This window comes from Stenella coeruleoalba, assembly GCF_951394435.1.
Source record: "Stenella coeruleoalba genome assembly, chromosome: 4".
NCBI lineage: Eukaryota > Metazoa > Chordata > Mammalia > Artiodactyla > Delphinidae > Stenella > Stenella coeruleoalba.
The window spans coordinates 1,423,829-1,450,779 of record NC_137149.1 but is presented as its reverse complement, the minus strand read 5'-3'; the positions used below and the strand labels follow the sequence as shown (position 1 = coordinate 1,450,779).

General features: G+C 55.4%; 1 protein-coding gene across 2 annotated transcripts in view; it reads left to right on the top strand.

Annotated features, from left to right (window-relative positions):
• Positions 1-26,951, top strand: part of ZFYVE28 (zinc finger FYVE-type containing 28) — a 128,317-nt gene that overhangs the window by 86,859 nt on the left and 14,507 nt on the right. For both annotated transcript variants that reach the window (XM_079919314.1, XM_079919313.1), the window contains exons 7-8: positions 626-727; positions 7,745-9,031. In XM_079919314.1, the coding sequence (XP_079775440.1) occupies positions 626-727; positions 7,745-9,031 (1,389 nt within the window). The remainder of the gene's footprint in view (positions 1-625; positions 728-7,744; positions 9,032-26,951) is intronic.

Here is a 26,951-nt window from a genome sequence, read left to right as displayed (position 1 = left end):
GCCTGGCGGGGCCGGGAACCGCGAGAGCCTGTGGCCAGTGTGAGTCGGAAAGTCTCGGGCAGCCCCCGGACCTGGGGCGTGTGGACGGCACGAGGGAGAGCTGGGAGAGCTGGGAGGACAGCCTGCGGGGCGCTGTCTGGAAAAATCTCGCCCTGTCTGCGCCGTGCTCCTGCAGGACCCACACCCCCAGGGGCCAGCCCTGGGGTCAGGGCTCCACGCTGGTGGGGGGCCGGGCTGGGCTTCACCTCCAACTCCTGTTTCCCTTTTGGAGTAGATGGTTCCAGGGCCAGTTCTCACCAACCTCTGCATTTGTGGTATATTTAAACACAAATCCAGTGTTTCCATTTTCAAGGAGGCAGATGTTAGCAACAGACCTTGATGCTGATTTATCTGATTGCGGCTGGGAGGTGTGCAGCCATGTTTTTATCATTATTTTATGATCCCTCAAACAGACGTAGGCTAATCAACTTCGAAAGAGGATAAAATCTGGGTCATAATTTTCACTGCTTTTTTCTAAACTTATTTACGATTCGATCGCAGAGGGGAAGCATGTGCAGGGTGTGGTCTGGGCTGGCCACGCGGCTGCAGGACTTGACGTCAGGCTGGCTTTCTGTCTTGGATGCAGTGGCCTCGTGGTCTATGCGGATGGACCCCTGAACCTGGACCGCAAGGCAGAGGACATGTCCGAGCTCTTCCGGCCCTTCCACACGTTGCTGCGGAAAATCAGGTTGGCGGGGTGTGGGGGTGTGGGGGGGTGAGGGAGGGGAGGGGAGGGCGGTGTTTGCCTCTGCGCCCCCTCCCTTCTGTGACTGCTCCTGGGGGTTGGCAATGGCCTCTCTGGACAAGGCTGGTCTTGCTTTGCCTTTACTGGACCCCTCAAGGGTGGGTAGCTTGTCCCTGCCGAGCCTTAGAGGGTGGTAAACTTCACACTTCTGTGTGAGCTGATTCTTCACCTTCTGTCCACCTCGGGGGTGCTGGGACCTTGGTCTCTGTCGTCGGCTCCTGGTTTCTACTGCTTGGAGCTCCTTTAACCCCACACCCTTCCTCCCTCACAGAACAAGTTCTTTGTTCTTGGCCGGTAGCGTTAAGACCTTTACGCAGATGTCCGGTCCTAAGACAGCGGCTGCCCTGGCTAAGGGCCTGGAAGCCAGGCCCTCTTCTGGTTTCTCACAGAAACGTCTCCGTGGCCCCGCGAGACAGATGGGGCCTATCTTAGAGGCGAGGCCCTGAAACCGGGGTGGTGTGGGCCGGACCAGGGCCACGCAGCCTGTGAGGGGAGGACATCCCCCTGGGCCAGGCCACGCCCTGCACGTTGGCTGGGGCTGGCGCCCAGGTTGGGGGCTGTTACTAGTTCTTTGACTAGTTTAGGGGGTGAAGTGCTCAGTTCTCTTGAGTGACCAGCGGGTGCCCACATGCTGTGGCTCATCCTGCCCACCCCCCGACCATCCCTGGGTGGCGTTGGCACCATCTGTGCTGTCCTGTGGGCTTGTGACGTCTGGCCTGGGTAACCGAGCTCTGCCCTGAGGGCTTCCCTTGCCCTTCAGCAGCTGGCCCTCCAGCCAGCACCCCTGACCTCAGCCTTCCCTTGAGAAACCTCACGTCAAGTTGTGTGGAGCCCTCACTGCTGGTGACCTCTGTGAGCTGACAGGGCCCGGCTCCTGCGGGGACGGGACCGCAGGGGGCTGTGGCCGCATGTCCTCTGAGCAGCTCCCTGGCCCCGTGGCCTCAGACGCCAAGGTCTTTCCTACCACGGTCCCTGGTCTCCGAGAAGCCCCCTTCCCAGGCTGTCGGTCCAGGGCTGACCCCGTGGACCCCTGCCACGCCCTTTCTGGGTCTGGCGGGACTTCCCAGCCTAGGGTGGCTTTCCTCTGCTGGTGCCTGTCCTTTCTGGGGGCCAGAGAGCACAGAAGCCTGCTCTAAACTGCCCTTTGCCCCATCGCGAGCCAAACGTGCTCTGAATCCAGTGAGGAGTGACCCGGGGGGTCCTTGGAGGGTCAGTGGGCACAGGGTGGGCAAGCCACAGTTGAGTGTCCCTAGCAGGACCTGACCCTCGACCCAGAGGCCAAGGCTCCTGCCCTCTCTGGGTGTCCGGCTGGGAGAGGAGACAAGGAAGGAGGGGAGAGGATGGACGACGCTGGGCCAGGAAGGGAAGCGTGTGGCCTGGGCCACGGCTGGGAGTGGCCATGGGGGGAGGGGGAGGGGGGAGACACCAGATGCTGGGGACTTGGGCAGGGAAAGAGTCCAGAACGTCAGAGACGTGTGACGTACTCAAAAGGCTGACGCACATAACTGGAATCAGAAGGAAGGAATGGAGAAAATGGGCAGAAGCAGTATTCAAAGAAATAATGGCCAAGAATTTTCCAAAATTGAAGAAAAAATCTCTGTCCACAGATTCCACAGGCACATCTGGGTATATCACAGTAAAATTGCTGAAAACAAAGAAAAAAGCTTAAACACAGCTAGCGGAAAAGGACATATTACTTTGAAAAGAGTGTACATCAACAGCTGTCCTCTGGAAACCAGAGGCAATGAAATGATATATATTTAAAGTGCTGAAAGCGGGACTTCCCTGGTGGTCCAGTGGTTGGGACTCCGCACTCCCAATGCAGGGGACCCGGGTTCGATCCCTGGTCGGGGAACTAAGTCCTGCATGCATGCCGCAACTAAAAGATCCTGCACGCCACAACTAAAGATCCCCCATGTTGCAACTAAAGATCCCCTATGCCACAACTAAGAAGAAGATCCCACTCGCCGCAACGAAGATCCCACATGTGGCAACGAGGACCCCTCGTGCCACAACCTGGCGCAGCCAAAATAAATAAGTAAATATTTTAAGAAATATAATAAAGTGCTGAAAGGAAATAGCTGCCAGTCAGGATTTTACAACCAGGAAAAATATCCTTCAGAAATGCAGGTGGGGCTTCCCTGGTGGCGCAGTGGTTGGGAGTCTGCCTGCCGATGCAGGGCACACGGGTTCGTGCCCCGGTCCGGGAAGATCCCACATACCGCGGAGCGGCTGCGCCCGTGAGCCATGGCCGCTGAGCCTGCGCGTCCGGAGCCTGTGCTCCGCAACGGGAGAGGCCGCAACAGTGAGAGGCCTGCGTACCGCAAAAAAAAAAAAAAAAAATGCAGGTGATGTAGTGGGTTATTCAGAAACACGAAGCTGAAGAAATTTGTTATGAGCAGATTGTACATAAAGAAAAACTAATTGGAATTCTTCCTGCAAAGGAAAAAAATCTCAGATGGGAATGTGGAAGCACAGGAGAGACTTAAGACCCTGATGTGAATGAACATAAATGAATCTGCGCTGTACAAAACAGTAATTGTCTTGTGGAGTTTAAATTATATACATCATGGTTTAACATTTGAAAATCAATTTTTCTGTATTAATTTTTTAAAAAGGAAGAAAACCCAAATCATTTTGAAAGTTACAGAAAAATAATTTGAAAGACTAATGCCTATTTTATGATGAAAACATCTCTTAGCAGATTAGAAATAGAAGGGAATTTCCTTAATCTGATAAGAGATACACACATATGAAGCTGGACCCTTACCTAACACCATATAAATACGAATTAACTCAAAATCAAGGACCTAAATGTAAGAGGTAAAACTATAAAACTCTTAGAAGAAAACATAGGACAAAAGCTTCATGAGATTGCATTTTGGCAGTGACTTCTTGGATGTAACACCAAAGGCACAGGTAACAGAAGAAAAAAATAGACAAATTGAGCTTTGTGAAAATTTCAAAATTTTGTCCATCAAAAAACACTACAATAGAGTAAAAAGGCAACCCATAGAATGGGAGAAGATATCTGCGTATCGTATATCTGGTGAGAGGTTAGTATCTAGACTATATAGAGAACTCCTAAAACTCAACAACAAAAAGCCTAACGATCTGATGCACATGGGCAAAAGACTTGAATAGACATGTCTCCAGAGAAGATACGTGAATGGCCACCAGCACGTGAAAAGATGCTCAACATCACGATCGTCAGGGAAACGCAAATCAAACCCCCAATGAGACACCACCTCACACCCACGAGGAAGGCTACTATCAAAGAAACAGAAAACAAGTGCTGGGGAGGATATGGAGAAATTGGAACTCTTGTGCACTGTTGGTGGGAATGTAAAATGGTGCAGCTGCTGTGGAGGTTCCTCAAAAAATTAAAATAGAACTACCGTATGATCCGGCAGTTCCACTTCTGGGTTTATACCGAAAAGAATTGAAAGAAGCATCTTGAAGAGATATTTGTACACTCGTATTCATAGCATCATCCTTCACAATAGCTAAGACATGGAAGCCGCTGTTGACGGATGGATGGGTAAGCAAAACATGGTCCAGCCATACACTGGGATATTATTCAGCCTTGAAAAGGAAGGAAATCCTGACGCATGCTGCAATGTGGATGAACTTTGTGGACATGCTAAATGAAATAAGCCAGCCACAAAAAGACAGATAATGTATGATTCCGATTACATGAGGTCCCTGGAGTCCTCAAAATCATAGAGACAAAAGGCATAACTGTGGTTGCCAGGGGCTGGGGGAGGGGAGAACAGGGAGTTATTGTTTCATGAGGACAGAGTTTTAGTTTTACAAGATGAAATTGTTACAGGGGTGGATGGTGGTGACGGCTGCACAACAATATGAGTGTACTTAATACCACTGAACTGTCACTTAAAATGGTTAAGATGGTAAATTTTATAAGTATTTTATCACAATAAAAAATTTAAATATCATCTACAATGGTGTCAATAAATATTAATTAGCATAAATGTGAGATGTCTAAGACCTCCACCAAAAGTTACAAAATGTTTTTGATACAAAATTTTAAAGACCTAAATAAATAGCTATCCCATATTCAGGGAGTGGAAAACTTTATATTGAGAAGATATCAGTGATTCTCAAATTAATCTATGAATTCAATGCAACCTCAATCAAAATCCCAGGAGGTTTTCTCTTTTGCAGAAATTGACAAACTAATTCTAAAATTCCTATAGCAGGCAAGGGGCCTAGAACAGCCAAGAAGAAAAAGATTGCTGGAGAAAAAGGACAAAGAAGAAGAATATTATTTATATGTTCTGCTCTTCATGGTTTTTGGGTAGTTTCCAGACGGTGCTGGTGTGACTGAGCTTGTGAACGTATGTGTGCATTTCTGCCGGGTGTGCTTCATTATAAAAGTGAGCAGAGGGGCTTCCCTGGTGGCGCAGTGGTTGAGAGTCCGCCTGCCAATGCAGGGGACGCGGGTTCGTGCCCCAGTCCGGGAAGATCCCACATGCCGCGGAGCGGCTGCGCCTGTGAGCCATGACCGCTGAGCCTGCGCGTCCGGAGCCTGTGCTCCGCGACGGGAGAGGCCACAGCGGTGAGAGGCCCGCGTACCGCAAAAAAAAAAAAAAAAAAAAAAGTGAGCAGAGCTGGAGACACTTCCTGCCGTATAGCTGTAGTCGTACTGGCAGAGATGTAGTGCACGGGGCATTCAACGGAACAGAGGGTCTGGTGCGACCAACACATGATTCATGACAGAGGTGACAGCACAACAGTGGAGAACGGTTGGCTTTTTCCAATGAGTGGCTGAATCAGCAAATATCCGTATGAGGACAAAGGTCCGTGATACACTCCTATGAACACGTCAGTTCTAGGTAGACTGCAGATACAAACGTGAAAAGTAAAAACGCTTTCAGAGGGAACCATCGAGTACATCTTTGTGATCTCCGAGTTGGCAAAGATTTCTTCACCAGGGCACAGAAGCACTAATCACAGAATAAAATGACATTTTGAACTTTGCTGGAATTTAAAACCTCAGTTCGTCAAAAGACACCTTTGAGAGAGTGAAAAGGCCGCAGAGTTGGACACAACATCCAATAAAGAACTGAGATCCACAATACATAAAGAACTCCTGTCAGTCGGTAAGAAACAGACAGTTAACCCAATAAAAAATGGGTGAAAGTCCTAAACAGGCACTTCAGAGAGGCTGTCTAAGGGTCCATCAGCGTATAAATGGGTGCACGACCTCCTGAACGAGCAGGATAAAGCAGTTTAAAACCACGACGAGATACCACTGCACACTCACCAGAGACGATGAAGTGGAAAAGTGCAAGTGCCCATGAGGGTGTGGGGCATGCAGAACTGTCAGCGGACCCTGTGGGCTGTCGGCGGGGACACACCCCTCACCAGCACTCAGCACGCGTGCTTGCAGAAACACACCCCATGCTCCCCAGGACAGGGACTCAAAGATGTGGGTCCCTGGCAGCCAGGGCCCCTCCGGGGTGGGACAGCTTCAGAGGTGAACTGCGATGCGTTTCCACCAGGAGACGGAATGATCTACAACGACCGCGAATCTCACCAGAGAGGGTTGTCAGAGCTGGCAAAGGGAAACAGAATATGCGATTAAGGGGAGTTCTCTGGTGGTCCAGTGGTTAGGACTCTGCACTTCGGCTGCCAAGGGTGCAAGTTCAATCCCTGGTCGGGGGAACTAAGGTCCCACAAGCTGAGCACCCCAAAAAAAAAAAAACGAAAAACAAAGGCATAGGAAAAATAAAATGTAATTGCACATAAAGGTTTAAAAAAAAAGTGTGCAATTAAATTTAGGTTTCAGATAAACGATAATACTTTGTTAGTGTAAATATGTCCCCAGTGGGGGCCATTTGGGACATACTTACTCTAAAAAGTATTTGCTGTTTATCTGAAATTCCAGTCTAACTGGGTGTCCTGTGTTTCGTCTGGCACCTCTGCACAAACATAGCACTGGCAAACATGCCTGCCACGGAGGAGTGCAGACCGCAGGTTGCCGTCTATCTAGAGAAGGAGAACAGGGGAGGCCACCGCTGTGGTAGTCGGGATCGTGACCAGGAAGGCACGTGGGGGGCGCCTGGGAGCCCAGGTCGTGCTGTATTTCTTGATCTGGGTGCTGTTGGCAGGGTGTGTTCAGTTTATGAAGACCCACAGCTGAGCGGTTCTGAGAAGTGCACCTTTCCACGTGCTTCCCCGACTGCACTGGGATGTTGAACCAGGCGCTGAGACCTCAGGCCTGAGCTCTTCCCGGCGGAGAGCAGCATACACCGGCCTGTGGGACCCACTTTGGGCTCATCCCCGTCCTTGTCATTAGAGTCACTCCACCTTGGGTGTCGGTTCAATGCCGCTCCCCCCAGGGGAGGCGCCCTGCTGTGCCCCCTTCTGGTGGCTCCTTCCTTGGCTGCCGTGGTCATTATTGTACTTCAGTCTTCCCTTGTAAATGTTTATTATCTGTCTCTTCCTACGGAACCTGCTCAGCAGGGACCATGCCAGTCTTCCTGTGTGTCACCCAGGGCCTGGCACATAGGCAGTGCTCAGTAATATTTGTTGAAGCAAAGGATGAAAATCTATATATAAACCAATATATATCCTTTCACTCCTGAAAGTTTTTATTAATTGATGTATTGATTAATAATTTATAATTTTATTTTATTAATTTATTAACATATTATCACGAAGAATCAGGGTTTTCAGCAAGAGTTCAGAGTCTCATTTTTAAGCAAGGGCACATTCTAGAATCACCGTCAGCCACCCACACGGCTGTTGTCCTGACCCGCGGCCCAGGGGACCCCTGGAGACGCACCTCTTTTGGTGGAGGAAGCAACATGGTGGGAGGTTAATTGCAGGCAGTGGACACCGTGTTGCTCTCCTGCTGGTGCCGAGCCCATTCGGCCTGGGGGCTGGTGTGGCCTCTGGGACCGACGCTCTTCCTTTCTGTCTTGACGCTTGTAGGGATTTGCTGCGGACCCTGACCGAGGAGGAGCTTCACACGCTGGAACGGAACCTCTGTATTTCCCAAGACGTGGAGTTCCCCATCCGGGCGGACACCCCGGTGCCCCCTGCCCTGGAGCCCGCCCTGCCCGCACCCCTCGGCCCGGCGGAGCCCAGGCACGCAGAGGCGGAGCTGGCGTGCTCCGTGCAGGACGACGACCAGGAGCTGGAGCAGCTCAGCCGAATGGTGCACAGGGCTGGGGACGCGATGTCCTCTCTCCTGTCCCCGCCCAATGCCTGCCAGTCCCCCGCGCACGGGCCGGGCGCCGAGCGCGGTGCCCTCGGGCAGGCATCCCCGGGCGGACCACGGCTGCCGCCGGGCAGCGACGAAGAGGAGGGGAGGGTGTTCTTCATGGAGGATGTGGACGGGGCGGCAGAGCCCCCGGGCGGCCGGTGTGGGCGGGCGGGCGGCCCCCAGGAGAGAGGGCGGGGCGGGGAGAGCCGAGGGGCGGGGGCCGGAGCAGCCGCCGCAGCCGAGACGGCGGAGGACCTGAGCGGCAGCAACGGCGTGCAGGGCGACCAGACGCGGGCAGTGGGCCCTGGCTCCTGCAGCTGCCCGGACTCCCAGCCGCAGCTGGATGGCTGGGAGGCGAGTGCGGAGGACGCCCAGACGGCCGAGCTAATCGCCCACCGGACGGGGGGCATGAAGCTCTCGGCCACGGTCATCTTCAACCCCAAGTCGCCCAGCTCCCTGGACTCTGCCCTCGCCAACCCAGAAGTCCTCGGAAACGGCGTCTCCCCGGGGGAGCCGGCGGCCGAGGGGCCGGAGGGCGGCCCCCACAAACTCAGCGCCACGGCTGCCAACAGCCTTCTGAACTCCTGCGTGTGCTGCAGGGGCTGTGCGGGCAGCAGGGAGGACGCGGCGGAGAGCCTGCGCGGCAAGTGCGGCTCGGGAAGCGTCATCCGCTCCTCTTACGTGGGCTCCGCCAAGGCCTGCGCCAAGGGCTCGGCCGCGGGACTGCTGGAGGTCCGGCCTGCCCCGGAGGCCTTGCCCACGGCGCTGGGCGTCCCAGACCCCGGGCCCTCCGAAGACGCCCCCGGCGGGCAGGAGCCCAAAGCCCCCACTTCCGACAAGTGCCTGGCACACACCTCAGGGCCCCAGGTGGACGCGGCAGACGGGCTGCCTGGAGGGGGCGGCGGAGCGAGTGAGCAAAAGGAGGCTGAGGCCCGGCAGCCCTCGGAGGCCGGGGAGGAGAGTCGGCGTGGAGGGGCGGCCGGGGAGGAGGCCCAGCACCTGCCGGGCTCCAGGTAAGAGCCGCTCTGGCCCCTGGACTCACCTCTAGTCGGTTTAGCTGCTGGTCAGGCCCTCCTGGACCCAGTTGCCACATCCAACCGAGAAGCGCCCCTCGTAGCCCCGACCGCCCCGTTTCTGGCGTGACGGGCGCCTTCAGGTGAGTGGGCGCAGCTTCGGGCCCTCGGTTTGCCCCTTTTCACTGCTGTGGTGTGACCGGCGTGTGTGGACCGGCCGGGGCTGGGCCCCAGCACCCACCTGACCGGCGTGGCAGCTCCCGTGGGCCGCGGTTAGCCACAGAGACCCTCAGCCCTGCCCCGGGGGCAGCGGTGGGATCCCGAGACCACCCTGGGGCAGATTCTCGGGCAGTGCCCCCAGGACCCTGTTCTCCCCCAGAGGCAGCTGAGCGGGCAGGGCTCTGTGACACCCTGGCTCCTACACGACTGGCTCACGGCAGCTCTTCCTCCCCTGCCCCACCCCCGGGGCTTATCCTGATTGAAGCAGATTCAGCCAGCACTGCCCCGGTGCCCACCACATGCCCCCAGCCCCCATCCCGGACGTGGGAAAGGAGGAGCCGGGCTCAGCCTCGGGGCCTCACACGCGGCTGTTGCGCTGTCCTCTCACCAGACCCTGCCGCGCAGGCTCCCATCCTGGCTTCACTGTGTGCGAAGGGAGGTGGGAGGATGGAGAGAGGAGGGGGCTCAGCCCGGAGGCTGGACAGGCCGCTGCCCGCAGCCGTGGGAGCTGTGCACAGAGGTCAGCAGGGAGGGGCCCTCTGGGTGCAGGGGCAGACGCCTTGCAGGCCTGTGCAGCCACTGCCGCCTTCTCCCTGGAGCGGCGTGTGGCCAGCTCCTCCAGCAGCGGGCAGGGGCTGGCCGGGAGCCCGTGGGGCTCAGGGCCGCTCTTCCTTCTCGAGCTGAACTCCGAGGCTCCGCCGCAGCCTCTTCTGTGTGGGTTCTGTAGGCACCCCCCAGCCCCTCGCAGCCACGAATCTACTTTCTGGCTCCGTGAATTTGCCTGTTCTGGACGTTTCATAGAAGTAGAATCCCTCGTTATGTGACCTTTTGTGTCTGGCTTCTTTTGCTGAGCATGATGTTTTCAAGGTTCACCCCCCTTCATGCAGGTGTCAGGATTTCCTTTCTATGGCTGAATAATATTCCACTGTACGGTTGGAGCACATTTGGTTCATCTGTCCATGGGCGGGTGTGTCGTTTCCACTTCTTGGTTATCATTGAGTAATGCTGCTGTGAACATCTGTGTACAGGTTTTTGTGTGGTTGTGAGTTTCCGTTCTTTGGGTGTCTCTAGGAGAGAATTAGTGCTTCACACGGAGCCTCTACGTGCTGAGGAGCTGTCACCGGCAGTTCTCATTCCCTGGTCACGTGCGAGGCTCCTGTTTCTCCACATCCTCACAAATACTTGTCATCGTCTGAGATTTTTTTAACAGTTCTTTTGATCTCCAGGCGTATCCCACTAGAATACACAGCTGAGTGGCTGCTTCACCTCACTTGAAATCATTCTGTGTCTGAGGTCGTGCCCAAGTCTTACCCACAGCAGGTTAATTTGCTCCATTTAGCATGGGCTGTATAGAGATTTCCATTTGCATTTAATTTAACTTTATGATTATGTGAAAAATTTGCATGGTTCCCGGCCAGATCTACAAAATAAGATGTATCTAGAGAAATCTCTTTCTACCTTATTCTCCTTCTCTGCTAAAGTTACAGTTTTCCAATTTTTTATAATTTATCCTTCAATTTAAAAAGTAGAAGCAAGGATGTACACACACACACGGGCACACACACACGGACGGACGGACACACACACGGGCACACACACACGGACGGACGGGCACACACACACGGACACACACACGGGCACATGTTTTCCGCTCCCATTCTTTGGCAGAGGACCTCGTCCTTCTCTGCCTTGCTTTCCTGACCTGCTAGCCTGAAGGCCTGTGGCCTGTCCATGACAGTTTCTAGAGGTGTCTCCACTGTCAGTTTCAGCCATGTGGGACCGCACTGTGTGGCTGGACCACCGTGTAGTCAGGCCCTGCCACCTGCCTCGTGGCTGTTTCCAGTCTTGCTCTTACAGACGGCGCTGTGATGAGCAGCTATTTTTTTAAAAATATTTATTTATTTATTTATTTGGCTGCGTCGGGTCTTAGTTGCGGGACGCGGCATCTTCCTTGCAGCACGCAGGATCTTTCGTTGCGGCGTGTGGGCTTCTCTCTAGTTGTGGCACGTGGGTCCAGAGCGTGCAGGCTCAGTAGTTGCAGCACGCGGGCTTAGTGGCCCCATGGTGTGTGGGATCTTAGCTCCCTGACCAGGGATCGAACCTGTACCCCCTGCATTTGAAGGTGGATTCTTAACCACTGGGCCACCGGGGAAGTCCCAATGAGCAGCTCTTTGTGATGAGGCCATTTTTTAGGTTCAAGCCCAACATCATAATGTCCAGCGGAATGAATTCTTGTCCACAACCTAAGGAGCGGCTTCCTCCCTCAGGGCCTCCAGCTCAGTGGCCCAGAGTTGATTGGTAAGGGGATCATTTTCCTACGAGGCTGGTATGAAGCCATCACAAATTCTTTGACCAGATACGTGGACTTTCCAGCTTTTGACCTGCCCCCCTTTTCTTGCTGTGTCCAGGTGACAGTCAGTGAACACTTACTCTGTCTGGAACCCCCTCCTGCTTTCCTGACGTGTCCCGCCGTGGACACTGCTTGTTCACGTCAGGCCGGCAGCTTCCCAGGCCTCCTCTGGCTTAGCACAAATGCAGAAGCTGAGCTGAGAAAAGGAAACAGCCCCCGTGGAGGCCTCGGGAGACGCTCCCATCTCCCAGGGAAGCATTTCCACAAGGTGCAGAGGGTCTGAGGGTGGCCAGGGGATCAGGGCAGCCAGGCCTTTGGGCCAGGACCGTGGACAGCGGCGCCCGGGGCCCAGCACCGCGCCAGGAGCAGCTGAGAATCAGGTCAGCAGGTGGCGCCCGTGCCTTCCGCGGGCAGCGCAGACATGGGGAGCGTCATCCCTTCGCGTCGCACGTGGGTTCCTGGGTGGCTGAGCAGGGTGCGGGGGAGGCGGCCCAACCTTGCAGAGCGTGATCTAACACGAACGGAGGGGCAAAAGCAGCCTGTTGAAACAGACAGACACAGAAGACCAGCCTCACACAGGCAGCAAGTTCACCAGAACTCCGACGGCGAGATCCCGGGCGTTGGCTGGCGTTAGTATCATCTGTGCACAGCCTCCCATGAACACAGCCAGGCTTGTGTCGGGTGCAGGTGACCCCCCGCCCCTGGCAGACGGAGAGACGGACCCCGGAGAGGCTGGCACCCGCCGTGGCTCGAAGTGCCTAGAGGGGCTGGCATCACCCTTGACCTGCCTGAGCGAGAGCCCGTCTGTCTGGTGACGTGCTTGGTCATCACTCGGCCGTGACGAGCCAACATCCTGAGCTGACCATGAGGCTGTCTGTCCAGCAGGTCCCCCTGTGGCCCCTGCCATGCGCAGGAGTAGGAGTGACCGCGTGTGTGGCCCCGTGCGTGAGTCAGACGGGTGCAGCCTCAGACCTCTGTGCCACCTTTGAGTCGGGTGCCATGAAGGGGACGCACCAAGCCGCGACCACGAGTCTGCTTTTGGGGCCATGTTCCCCGAGGACGCCTGGAGTGTCACCTCCCACACAAGCAGCGCACAGCCTCCAGGTGGAAGGACGGGGCTGCCGGGGTACGGCGCAGGCCGGAGGTGGGTCCTGGAGCAAGGGCCCGGGCGGGAAGAGCCCTGCACGTTCCCCCAGGCCCTGTCTTCAGCCGCACGCAGGCCGGTTCCAGCCGTGCTGTTGCCCGGGGTAGGGGACGTCGCCCCAGTACAGTCGTGGGCAGAATGTTTCAGAACCCAGTGTCCTTCAGATCTTTTCTTTCTTACCTTTTCCGTGCTTGAAGATTAACCTTTTTTGGGGAAAACTTAGCATTTTTAAAAGCTTCCTGTTTTTTGCCTAGACTCACCTCATCAGTCAGAACTGTCCACACTCTCGAGGCTGGCAGGAGCGCTCACTTGTCTAGAGGACGGAAACTCGCTCCCTCTTGGGTCTTTTACTAAAGTGAGTTTCCAACCTTCTTGAAAAAATAATACTGACTCTTGCTTTTTTCTAATTACAATTGTGGTCCCCACTCATTGTAGAAACTTATGAAAACATAAAGAAGAGTAAAAGAAGGAAATAAAAACCATTCCAAATCTGGTGAGCAGTTTTGTTATTTTTTTCACTTTTATTATTTTTTTCACTGAATATTATTTAATGATCATTTATCTGCAAAATTCATTAAAACACAGTATTCGTAGGACTTAACGCTAACTTGCTGTACGTTTTCCCATTTCCGTATTTTGTCGATTAGCCTTGTGGTCCCTCTCCTTACGGTTTTGTGTCTGTCTCTGGGAATCCACCCTTAGGAGTAGAGTCGCCCCAACAAAGGCATGACCCTTGCCGTCACACTCCCTTCCTCAGCAGTAAACCGCCCCCCCACCCCCCACACCCCACACCCCCACACCCCACACCCACACCCACACCACACCCCACACCCCCACACCCCACACCCACACACCCCCCACACCCACACCCCCACACCCCACACCCACACACCCCACACACCCCCACACCCCACACCCCCCACACCCCCACACCACACCCCCACACCCCCACACCCCACACCCCACACCCACACCCACACCACACCCCCCACACCCCACACCCCCACACCCCACACCCACACCCACACCCCCACACCACACCCCACACCCAGCCCCACACCCCCACACCACACCCCCCACACCCCACACCCCCACACCCCCACACCCACACCACACCCCACACCCAGCCCCACACCCCCACACCACACCCCCCACCCCCACACCCACCCCCCACCCCCACATCCCCCCCTCCCCGGCAGCACTGTCAGCACTGACTCACCTGGGAAGTAAGGTGGAGTTCCCTGCTTTGCGTTGTGTTTCTCTGGTGATGGTGTCCCTGAGCATTTCCTCCTGATTCTTCTGCAAATTGACCCTGCCTGTCTCTTGCCTGTTTTCCAGTTGGGTTTTCGTGTCTTTCTTGCTGCCTTGGCAATGTTCCTTCTGCCTGGTGTCTGTTGCAGGTCGCTTTCCCCAGGTTGTTATTTGCCCTTTGGTCTCATTTGTTGGCGTGTCTTCAGTTACTGTTATTTGCCCTTTGGTCTCCTTTGTTGGCGTGTCTTCAGTTATGTTCTGTGTAATCAAATTCATGAGCATTCTAGAGACTCGGGTCCTCTGCCTCTCTTTCCCTCCAGTGGGTCTGCGGTGCCGGGGGACATTCCGCTCACTGCCTCCTGGTGTCCCAGGGTCTCCTTCTTTGCCGTTAACTCTGCTCTGCCCTGGTGCGTAGTGAGAGGCCCGGGCCGGCTTGCCTTCTGAGGCTGTCTCCGGCCACTGGAGGGGGCCAGGGGGCCGGGTCCGCGGGCCATCGTGACGCATGGGCAGGCCCACCCCGGGCCCTGGCTCAGGGCTCAGGAACCGTCACCGCTTGTGCCCGCGGTGAGCTTGGCCTGCTCTGTGTTACTCAGCTCCGCGGCTGGCGGTGCCTTTGCCTCCCCACTCGGTGGGCCTCCCTGGCTGTCGTTCTGGTTAGAATGAAAGGAACCTGGAAGGGCACAGGCCTCTGAGCTTCTGCCCTTAAACTGGCGACCTGTGCCCCGACCACGCGCTCCTTCCTTGCTGAGCGTGGTGGTAATGGCAAAGGGTGGACCTTGGGGACATCTCCTCAAGGGGCCTTTCCGACACGCGGTGCTTCCTCGCCTGCCTGGGGGGTGGCACTGGAGCGTGTGTTCCTGCGGTGCGAACGCAGCGGGAGGGGGTCCAGGGGAGGAAGGGCGCCCGTGGGCTGGCGGCGACTTGAGGAGGGCCAAGGGCCTCTTGCTAGCGCGTGCCTCCGTTCCTTGTGGCTCCTCCGCGTCTCCCCCACCCTGGCCCTTACTCACCACTGCTGTTCGGGGCTGGGACTTGCCTCAGCCTTCGCCGCTACCAGTCCTGAGCCGCCTCGCCGCCCCATCACCGGTCTCACTGCTTCCTGGCCTCACCTCCACTTTCTCACTCCCCACGGGTGGGGTGGCAGCTGGACAGGGTGGTCGCAGACGTTGCAGCGTTGCTTAGTCCTGGGCCGACAGCTCTGTGCTTCGCCGACTTTGCTCTTTTTCCGCCTGGCTCCGACTCCGGTGGACGCCCCGCCTTCCTGCTAGCCGCGGCCCTCCGGTGCTTCCACGCAGGCTCCACTGCGCTTTGCCGGGGTGGGGACCCCAGGGACCTGGGGATACCCTGGGTCCAGCCCTGAGCAGCTGGGGCTACAGAGAGGAGGCCACATCCTCTGTTCCTTGGAGCAGGGCTCCGGCCCCCCAAGGCCACTGCCTGCTTCCCTGTACGGAGGGGCTGCTGGGATCCTCCTGGGTCCCTCCAGGCTGCACCACGAGTGCCTGTGGGCCTCAGCCCGGCCTTGCCGCCCAGCCGGGGGGAGGCCGGATGCACTGGCACGGCTGAGCTTCCTCGAGCAGCATGTGGTGAGCGAGTCTCGGTCACTGGGAAACGTTCCCAGAGGCCCAGGGCTGCACTTCTGACCTGCTCTGTCCGCACTTCACTGAATCCACTTTCCCTCCAGCAGATGGAGTCAGGGGCCGGTCAGCCCCTGCCCTGTCCCAGGGCCAGTGCTGTCCACCAGCCTCCATGGCCTGGAAGGATGTGCATCCTTTTCCAGTGTACGATCAACACCCACGACCTCTGGTGCTGGCCGTCAGGACTGTGTGGGGTGTCCTGGGGCGCGCGTCCTGAGCTGGCACCCCCAAGGGAAAGGGGGTGTGAACCAAGGGACAGAGCACTGCCTGGACTGACTGACTGCTCAGTGAGCCGAGACTCAGGACTGCCCCGCTGCTGGGGGCCGCTGGGGGCTCGGCAGGGGACCACCTCCGGGATGCGGGGACAGGGTGGGGCTGGATCTAACCCTAACCCCTTCCTGGTGGCTGTGTGACCCTGGGCACCAGCTCCTGCCCCACCCCCGCCCCCACCCGGTGTCGGGGTGGACACGTCGCGGCTGTGTCGCCAGAGCCTCTCTGGGGCCGGGCAGTGGGCGCAAGCCGTTGTCCCCGTGGCAGGTGTCCCGGCTGCCACGCGGAGCCCCGGGGTCTCCCACCCACCTCCTACCCCAGGAAGGAAAAACGAGAATGACTGAGCGGTTTAAAAATAGAGGAGAACTTGGAATTAATGAGACGCTTGAAAAACAGATTAGGCCTAATGACTGTCATCAGATGCTGGGGCTCCCGCGGGGTGAGAGAGAAGCCAGGCTGAGTACCGGCTTGGGGTCGGAGGGCAGGGCTGGGTCTGGGGGTCCTGGGAGGGGTGCTGCCCTCCTCCTAGATGGGCCTCCCCAGCGTCTGGAGTCTTTCTAACTAACTCACAGCTGGGTGTTGAGCTGCTGTGTTCTGGGCCGGGAGGACGGCTTGGCTGGGGCAGCAGCCACTGTTTTGGGCGGGAGGGGCAGGTGCAGGGGCGCTGAGCCCAGCACCCAGGACAGCTCCTGGCCCGGCTGCCCCCAAGCGTACCCGCCCCACCTCACGATCCCACCCAGTGCCGGCCTTCAAGGCCCCTGGTCCCGGAGAAGATAAACTTGACTCCTAAGACGCAGAGTGCCGGCTGGGTGCAGGCGGCTCCTTCAGCGAGCACCTGCCCTGGCAGTGACTTCACTGAGACCTGAATAGAGGGGCCCGGGTGCCAGAGGAGCAGAGGGGGCAAGAGGAGGTAGCGGTGGGGAACCCCAGAGAGCTCTGGAGGGCAGCAGGGCAGGTGATGTTTTTCTGGGAGGAAGGTCCGGCATCCGAGGCGGTAGCATGTAAGCACGGTGAGAACACAGTCTGGTATTTTAAAGTTGTTTTAAACAGCTTTATGGAAATATAACTGTCGTACGATGAACTGCAGCGTATGAGAGTTCCGGTTCCTCCACAGCCTTGCCAGCCCTCAGCATGGTCAGGCTTCGTACCTTTAGCTGTTCCAGTGGTGTGAGTAGTGTCTCATTGCAGTTTTCATGTGCATTTCCTTAAGGACTCGTGACATTGAGCACCTTTTCATGTGTTCACCTGCCATCGGCCTGTACTCGTTGGTGAAGTGTCTATTCAGACCTTTTGCTGTTTCTTTTCATTGTGTTGTGTCCTGATTGAGTTTTGAGAGTTCTTTATTTATACTGTATACAAGTCCTTCATCAGATATATAATTTGCGGATCGTTTCTCCCAGTCTATGGCTTGTCTTTTCATTCTAAGAGTATCTTTTGAAGAGGAAAATTTCTTAATTTTGAGGAAGTCCAATGTATCCATTTTTCTTTCATGGATTGTGATTCTGAAGTCATATCTAAGGGTTATTTTCATAACCTAACATCACAAAGATTTTTCTTCTGTTTCTTCTAAAAGTTTTATACTTTTAGGTCTATGATCCATTATGAGTTAATTTTGTATATGGTGTGAGGTATGGATCAAAGTTTTATTTTGTTTTTGCATAAGGATAGCCAATTATTCCAGTATCATTTGTTGAAGACTACCCTTTCTCCACTGAATTGCCTTTGCACCTTGGTCAAAAATCAGTTGACCATATATTTCTGGATTTTCTAGTCTGTTCCATTGATCTGTTTGTCTATATGGACACCAACATCACACTGTCTTGATTATGGTAGCTTTAAAATGAGCCTTAAAGTCAGGTAGCATAAATCTACAACTTAGTTCCGTTTTTTCAAAGTTGTTTTGGCTCTTCTGGGTCCTTTGTATTTCACATGAATTTTAGAACCAGGTTGTCAATTTCTACCAAAAAAATAAAAAATAAACAAGCCTGCTAGGACTTTGCTTGGAATTGTGTTTAATCTATAGATCAACTAGGGGAAAATTAACACTTTAGTAATACTGAATCTTCAAATTCATGAACACAGTATATTTCTCCATTTATTTAGGTCTTTAATTTCTCTCAGCAAAGTTTTATAGTTTGTGTCGTTGAGGTCTTGCACATCTTTTGCCAGATTTATCCCTAAGTATTTTATATTTTTGATGCTGTTGTAAATGGTATTGCTTTATAATTTTAGTTTCCAGTTGTTCATTGCTTATATAGAGATACTTGATTCTTGTATATTGATCTTATCTCCTGCAACCTTGCTAAACTCACTTTATTAGATACGGTAGTTTTTATGAAGATTTCATCAGATTTTCTACACAGATGTTGTCACCTGTGAATAAAGCCAGTTTTATGTCTCCTTTCTAATCAGATGTCTTTTACTTCTTCTTGCATTTGCACTGGGGAGGACCTCCAAGCACAACGTTGAACAGAAGAGTTGACACAGGACATGTTTGCCCTGTTCCTGTTCTCAGAGGGAAGGCATTCAGTATCTACCATTAAGTGTGATGTTGGCTGTAGGATGTTCACAGATGCCCTTTTTCAGGTTCAGGAAGTTCTTCTATTCCCGGTTTGCTGGACTTTTCTCAAGTACCTTTTCTGCGTCTTTTGGCATTGTCGTATAGTTTTAATTTTTTGTCTGTTAATGTGATAAATTACATTGACTGATACTCAGATGTTAAGCCATTGCATTCCTGGGATGAACCTTACTTGGTCACTAGGTATTGTCCTTTTCATGTATTGTTGGCTTCAATGTGCTAAAATTTTGTTAAGGACTTTGCATCTGATTGTGAGGGATGTTGGGCAGTACTTTTCTTTCTTTGTAATGTCCTTTTAAGGTTTGGGTATCAGAGTAATGCTGAGATCCTCAAATGAGTTGGGGAACATTCCCGCTTATTCAATTTTCCAGAAGATTTTTTGTATAAGTGGTATTATTTCTGACTTAAATATTAGTTAGAATTCATCAGTGAAGCCATCTGGGCCTGGAGTTTTCTTTATGGAAAGGTTTTTAGCTACAAGTTCAATTTCTTTACTAGATGTAGGTGGTGGGTGTCAGCAGCTGCTTTGGGGCCCTGCCCAGCTCTGCTATACCCCCCACCCCCTTGAGCCCTGGCAACACTGTAACCTCATGAGTGAACAAAGCTGGAAGAGGCAGATGTGCCAGGGACTGGTGGACGCGTAGGACCTGCCAGGGCAGCTGTGGGATCCATGGAGGGGTCGCCATAGCAACACAGGAGGCTACCTGCTGGGGCTGCCACCCTCCCTCACACGGCACCATTGCATCAGGCCCTCCCCAGCTCTGGAGGAGGAGCTGCCCCTTGTTTCACAGACCCACCTCTGGGGGGGGGTGTGGCCGGCGAATGAGATGGACCTGGGAGCCGCTGGCTCTCCCTGCCTCTGGACTCCAGGGGGACCAGCCTGGGTGGCCTTCCTCCTCTGAGCACAGCCTGTGGCCTGTGACGGGGGAAGTGGCTCTGATGGAGCCCAGGTCCACCCTGCTGGCTGAGGCCATGCCATCAGTCAGTTGCCAGGCCAGGATGGCTCAGTGAAGACAGCAGGCATCAGGCAGCGTGTCTGCTGTCTGTCCTGCCTGTCTGGCGAAGCCGCAGGTTCCCAGAACTCCTGCAGCCCCTCAGGGCTCTGCAGAGTGTCCCTGGTGACGAGGGGTTGGCTGCGGCTCCCTGGCTGTTCCCCACAAGTGTCGCAGGGAACGTTCCTTCTGGATCACCATAGTGATGACCAGAGACTCCAGGTGGTCACAGTGGGACGTGTGCCCACAGACCAGCCTGGGGCAGACCTCGGGCACTCCTGGACTGGGCCCTGCTTGATGCCCAGCTCCTGCATGACCTTCTGGGGCTGGCCTCTTGGACCACGGTGGTGGTGGGAGCCTGTGGCCCTGAGGCCACTCCCCCACCCCCAGCCTCACAGCTGGCACCCCTGGCCCTTTGCAGAGGCTGTGATTAGCCCCGTGTTACAGACCCAGGGCCACACAGCACGAGGCAGACTCGCGCACCCACCGTCCCACCCCCACTGTGAGTCCTTCTCCAGAGGACCGTGGGTGGTGGTTACTGTTTTCCCATTTTACAGACAAGTAAACTGAGGTTCTGGGAGGTTACATTCTCTTGCCTAGACAGCAGGGGAGTGATGCCCGAAGGCCCTCAGCCTGAGCTGTCTGACCTCTCCTAACTTCCCAGCCCCACCCTGGGAGCCCTCCCCACGGCAGGGCCTCCCCTCCGTGCCACCAGCCCAGGGCCCATCGAGGGCAGGTGCACCCAGCTAGGGCCTCATGTGCCCCCACCCCCAACCCCGTAGCAGGTGCTCACCTGACTTCACAGACAGGGGCCTAACCTCCTTAGAGCCAGGCCCTCTTCCCGGCTCCCGGTTGGTTTTCCTGGGCGCTGGCCCTGGGGCCGGGATGGGGGCAGAAGCCCTTGCCCCTGGGGAGGGAGGCCGGTACTTCTCAGATGCTGTGATCAGCAGCTCTGTGGGGAAGTGGGCCCTGAGGCCAGAATCTGCGAGAAATGCCCCAGCCGGGTACAGGCAGGGCTACGGGGCGTGTGTGCAGTGGACAAGCAGTGCGCCAGGAAGGTGGTGGGGAGGCGGGGAGGCGGGGAGCCGTGAGGGTTCCGGTTCTGCAGGGGTAGCAGGCAGCAGAACCAGGTCGGAACTTACAGGTGGCAGGCGCCGGGTGGGGCTGCCCAAGGCTGGGGAGGCGGAGTCCTCGGGCACCATGGGCCCCGCGTGCGGCCCCCGGCTGGGGTCTTCATGGACTTATAGACGGTAGAGTCACGCCTCTTGCCAGGCCGTGCTTCCTCCCCCAGGAAGCCCTCCCTGCTGCCTGGTGACTGTCCCCATCTGGCATAGGCACCGGTGGGATTCTGATGACACGATACTTGCTTCTGTCTCCCCAGATGGGAGCCCTGATGGGCCTGGGCAGGGCAGGAGCCTGTGGGCTCAGACAGAGGTGGGCAGGAGACAGTCTGGAGAGCACAAAGGATGCTTGTTCCCTCCAACCGGCTCATCTCACGGGACATCAGTGGTCGTGCTGCTTAACTAGAGGAAACGGGAAATGAGCTGGTTTTCAGTGTCTTGTTTACATTTAGTATTTGGAACCAAACTGCAGTCTTTGCTGTCCTTCAGTGATCTCCCTGGGGGCCCTCAGAGGTCCTGCTGACCTCGTGGAATGGGAACAGCAGCCGTGAGGGCCCCAGGGAGGGGAGGCAGGGGGGTGGACTGCACCCTGAGCGCTGCGGGATCCCACAGTGCGGATCTGTGTGTGACGGTGCCTTGTTAAAACCCTGTGTTGTTGTTTTGGCTGTGGACTCAATGCTCTATTTCCTTAATCTCCAGTCTTGTGGGAATCCAGTGGGAAAGTACTGCAGCTTCCGGAGCATTTGTCTTAGGCCAGGCACGTCCGCTTTCAACGCACTGTCCCTAGTCCTTGCCACGTGGGTGTAATTATTCCCATTTTATAGAAGAAAATGATGAGGCCCGAAACCGTCCCTCGAGGGACAGTGTGTGAATGAGACCCCGGTGGGCACGAGTGCGGCACGTGGAGACCGCTGCTGTTCCCGTGGTCATGGGAGCCTGAGCGTGTGTGCTCTCATGTCACACTCGTCCCCACACCCACACGTGCCCCGACGGCTGTGCAGGCCTCCACCCTTAGGGGCCTGCCCACTCTCTCTCTGTGTGCATGTCGCTGTCCTGGCCCCCACCCCGTGGCCACAGGGACTGACCAGTGAGGGCCAGGCTCCTTCCCTGGGCCTCCCAGGGGGCTGGTGGGGGACCCCAGTGGTGCAGGCCCCTGGCTGCCCTGCCCTCCCCAGGACAGATGGCGCTGGCCCGCGGGGAGGAGATGGCTGAGGGCACAGCTCTGCTCAGTAAGTGGATGGTCCAGCCTGACAAGTACAATGTTTTCCCATAATGACGGTCTCTCTTTAGCATGTAACACACCTGGGATTTCATTTAAAGTCCTTTTTGGTACTTTCCCTAGCGGTCCAGTGGTTAAGACTCCGCACTTCCATGGCAGGGGGCGCAGGTTCGATCCCTGGTCAGGGAACTAAGATCCCGCAAGCCACACAGAGTGGGCAGCCCCCCGCCAGAAAAAACCTTTTCACTTTTAAAACATGACAGGATTCATTTTTAAAGGGATGCACAGATAATATGCAAATAAATTATATCTTCTAAAAATATGAGCTCTAGCGCAACGTGTTCTAGAAATGGGTTTGAGAACCACCGTAGAACCAGGTCTGGTCACAGGTAGGCAGGACTGGAACATGTGAACTCGAGGTTGCAGCCGGTCCTCAAATGAGATGGAAGTCAGGGCTTGTCTGGGCAGAATACGTGTCGGGTCGCTCATAGCGGGGGTGAGCCCTCGGGGTTGTCCTCGTGAGCCCTGTGGTCTCTGCTCGGAACTTTGGGGAAGATGCAGCTGTGATCTTCTGGGCGGCTGTCATCACGGGTCTGAGCGGCCCCCACCCCCTTGCTAGTTCGGGGCCCACCGGCTGAGGGGAGACCCAGGCGGGGAAGGGCCGTCTCACTCCCAGAGAACCCTGAAGGTGCCCCGTCTGTGACTTACGTCGGCGTGCCCGCTTCTTTGGACACTTCCGTCACTCGGGCCCGCTCGCTGTGGCCTCACGCTGCCCCACCAGCGCTCGGGCACCGGGGCGTCCGCCATGCGCCCGCCTTCAGACGTGGTCGCCCTTGTTCTCACTGCGCCCACCCGCGATGATTTTACTGCCCGTTCTGGGCCTGAGCAGCAGGGTCTGGGCCACGTCACCCCCTGGGTCGCCCGGCGGGTGAGAGATGGACTCGGGACTGGACCACAGCCTCCCCTCTGGACTGGTGTCCTGTGGTCCCATACGGGGCACTACAGACTGGGCAGCTTCAACAGCAGAGATGTATAGTCCCACAGTCCTGGGGCCCAGAGGTCGAGCTGCGGGCTGGGCTGCAGCCCTGCTGGAAGCTCTAGGGGATGGTCCTTCGTCACCTCTTCCGGCTCCTGGCGTCTCCGGCGGCTCCTGGGCTCGTGGCTGCGTCACCCCAGTCTCTTCGTCCTCCTCACGCAGCAGTCTCCCTGATTCTGTCTTCTCCCCTTTCCCTTGTCAGGACGCTTGTCATTGGGTTTAGGGCCACCCAGATAATTCGGGATGATCTCATGTCAGGATCCTTAATTTACTTACATCTGCAAAGGCCTTTTTTCCAAATAAGGTCACGGTCACAGGTCGTGGGGATTGGATGTGGACATATCTTTTGGGGGGAGGGGGGGCCCTCGCGAGGAGTCGTTCCGTCAGACACATTTTCTGGTTGCAGCAGGAGAGGAAGAGGACGCAGAGACAGGAACCTCCAAAGCTGTGAGGTTTCAGGAGGCCCTGCGGGTTGATTTTTTCCTGAATCCGTTTAGCACTCGATCCCAGGAGAAAGCCTTTATTCCCACAGACAGCCCGCACCTAGTCTTCCTCTGTGTCTAATGAATTTGTGCCGTGTGTTCAGTGGACACAGATTGGGAGGCTCGCGGGGCGGGGGGTGGAATGTCTGATGCTGGGCGCAGAGCGGTGAACAGACAGACGGAAGTCGCTGCGTGGCCGGCCTTGCGTTCTCCGCAGTGAGACTGCTAGTCGGCACACGCGTGCTGCGTCAGGGGGACAAGCACCCCAGGAGCAGTAACGCAGGGTGGGGGAAGGAAATGGAGGTTCTGTTGATGGCCAAGGAAAGCGTCTCTGTTAGAGGGTGCTGGGATGGATACCAAAAGAATGGGGGCCTCTGGGGGTGTCCAGACAAATGCATTCTGGGCCTAGTAATGTCCGTGCCCTATGGCCGTAGCGTGCTTGTCTTGTCTGTGACAGCAAGGGGCACGGCTGGGAGGCGCCTACAAGCATAGAGTGGGAGAGGAGGTTGACAGAGAGGGGTCCAGAGCACGCCGGGCCCCTCGAGCCTCAGGAAGGCTTTCTGGCTTTTACTCCAAGTGACCTGGGAAGCAGGGAGTGAGACGTGTCTGCAGAGGAGGGATGTGGTCTGAACTGTGGTTGAGAAGGTTTTCTATCCGGGGCCTGCGGGTCTTGGTAGAAGCTGCAGTTCCTGTGGCAGCCCCTGACAGGGTCAGGGGAGTTGTGCCTGGCGGGTTCTGGGTGCTGGGCTCCCCGCCAGGGGCCGCCCTGTGTGCACACCACACTGGGAGGGGCTCTGTAGCAGCCCTGAGGCCTGGCCTCTGAACAGCTCCCCACTCTGGCATTCAGTCCAGGTCTGTGGTCAGAAGCAAAGCCCCAGGCTGCCTGGGCCTTCCCCACCCTCAGGCCCTGCTCAGAAGTGAACACGCCCACAACCCCCAGAGTCCCCAGGCTGCCTGGACCCCCAGCAGCCCTCATCAGCCTCCTGCCTCGGCGGGGGTGGGGACAGGCCCCGGCAGATGGTGTCGCGTGTGGAGACCGGGCGTCTCCCTGTAGGTGTGAGCGCCCCTCTGTGTTTAGCTTGCGTGGTGGCCACTAGAGTCCTGTGCCTGCCGTTGGTCAGCAGTGGGGGTGGCTCTGAGACCAGCCCCTGTCCCCCAGCACCAGCCTGCAGTGCGCTGAGAGGGTGTCTGTCCCTGGGCAGTGTATGTGGCTGCGGCTGCCATGGGGGACCCCTCACTTACTGTCCACTTGCACAGGCTCCTGTGGAGCCTCAAGCTGAGCAAGAGCGTCAGGCACAGGTGCTGGGTGGCGGCCACACTTCCTCCTGCTGCTCCACAGGACCTGGGCTCTGGTGTGGCGACCTGCACAGACTCAGGTGAGCCCCGGGGATGCCCCGAGCCTCCCAAGACAGGAGCTGTTACTGGACGTACCCGCCAGGTCAGTCTTCTCTGCACCAAAGCGGTTTCATTTTGCTTTCAGTCCTGACTCAGGGTGCCGGCCTCCACTTGGTCACTCAGTTACAACATCTGCCCAGTTGTATTAGTCAGCCATGCTGCGTAACAAATTACCACACACTTAGTGGCTTCTGACAGCAGCCGTTCATCATCTCACAGTGTTGGTGGGACAGGTGTCTGGTGTGGCGAGATGGGTTCTCGGCTCAGAGTCTCACTGGCCAGGCGTCGGCCAGGCTGCGTTCCCATCTAGAGCTGTTGGTGTTTCCGTTGGCCATCCCTTGGTGAGAAGAGACTGAAACAGCTCCTTTGGGTTGTTTCTTGGGTCGGCGCCAGCCCTTCCGGTCCCAGTCATTTCTTGTTCTCTTGTTCCCTCTGTGGACCTGAGCCGTGTGCTGTGGTCTCCTTGGCGAGAGGGGTTTAATCCTTCCTCCCCCTCCCTCCCAGCCTGTGCTCACCCCAAGGGGTTGTTGCACTGGAGTAAGTTGTCTTCCTTCCAAACGCAGAGTCACTCATTAAAACCACTAGAAGAAAGACTTTGCAAGTGGCTGGAGAGTAGAGGAAGCAGGGAGATCTGGTCTGTTCGCAATAAATTAGCATAGTTGCTGCCCCAAAGATATTTGTGCTGACGCCCCCTGAGCAGCCTGGGCCTGTCAGCTTTGTGCCATCACGTTTGTGTTCTTTTGTAGGGTTGCTGTAACAAAGTACTACAAACTGCGGGGTCAACCATAAAAATGGATTGTCTCAGTTCTGGAGGCCAGAAGTCCTGGATCAGGGTGTCAGCAGGGTGGTTCCTTTTGAGACCATGAGGGAGGATCTGTCCAGGCCTCTGCCCTCTCACTTCTGATGGATACTGGCAATCCTTGGGGCCCCTTGGCTTGTAGATGCTAAGCTCTGATCTCTGCCTTTTCTTTACATGTCATTCTCCCTCTGTGTGCACCTGTGTCCAAATTTCTCATTTTTTGAAGAACACCAGTCATATTGGATTAGGACCCACCCTAATGACCTCATCTTAACTAATTACATCTGCAGTGACTCTATATCCCGATAAAGCCATGTTCTGAGGTACTGGGGGTTAGCACTTCAACATATGAATTTGGGGAGACACAGTTCGACCCATATCAGCACACACATACCTCCCTGCTAACTCCTCACCATACTAGGGTGAATGGATAGATGGATGGATGGATGGACAGATGGATACGTGGATGATTGGGTAGATGGTTAGATGGATGGATGGATGGATGGATGGACAGATGGATACATGGATGATTGGGTAGATGGTTGGGTGGTTGGATGGATGGATGGATGGATGGATGGATGAACAGATGGATACGTGGATGATTGGATAGATGGTTGGATGGATGGATGGGTCGATGGATAGATGAATGGGTAGGTTGTTGGGTAGATAGATGGACAAATGGATGGATAGATGGATGGATGGATTTTGTAAGGAGGAGCTAGCAGGGCCCAAGCTGGCTCATTAGAATTGGTATGTGGCTGCGCAGATGTCCAGACTTTCCATGTCCCCACATCCAAGCATAAACCTTCCTTCTGGATTCCATCAGTCCGTCTTGCTCCTCCTTGTTTTTCTCTTACTGAGGCCTTTACAAAGGGTTTCAGAGGCTCACAGATTCATCCATGTGATGTCATAGCCAGAAACACCTTGTGATGCTATTAGTTTTTCCAAGTTGTATTATCTCTTATTTCACAGACCCCTAGAACTTCAAAATGACAAAGTCCTTTTCCTGTCAAAGGGCCATTTTTTCTACCCTGACCGTGGAATCAGATACTTCTCCATGTGTGCCTTTCAAGGGTGCCCTTTGGAAAGTTTGCCACTATGGACCATGGCCAAAGACACAGGCTGGACAAAACCTTTGGTATTAATGTAACTTTAGAATTGCATTGTCTTTTGCTACTAGAAAATTGACACTTCCTAGTAATTCAAACCTAAGTGGAATTGTTACGGGGAATATGTGCTGCCTTCAATGAAAGAGAGTGGCAGGAAAGAGAATCCAGCTGGGCATCGGTCACAGAAGGTGCTGGATTTTTCGGCATCCAGGTGACCGTGCAGATTTGAAGTTGAGTGCCTGGGTAGATATGGCTGGTGACAGGAGCTCAGACTGCTTGGGGAGGCAGAGGAAGCCCTTGGCAGGTGGGTGCCCCTCACACCTT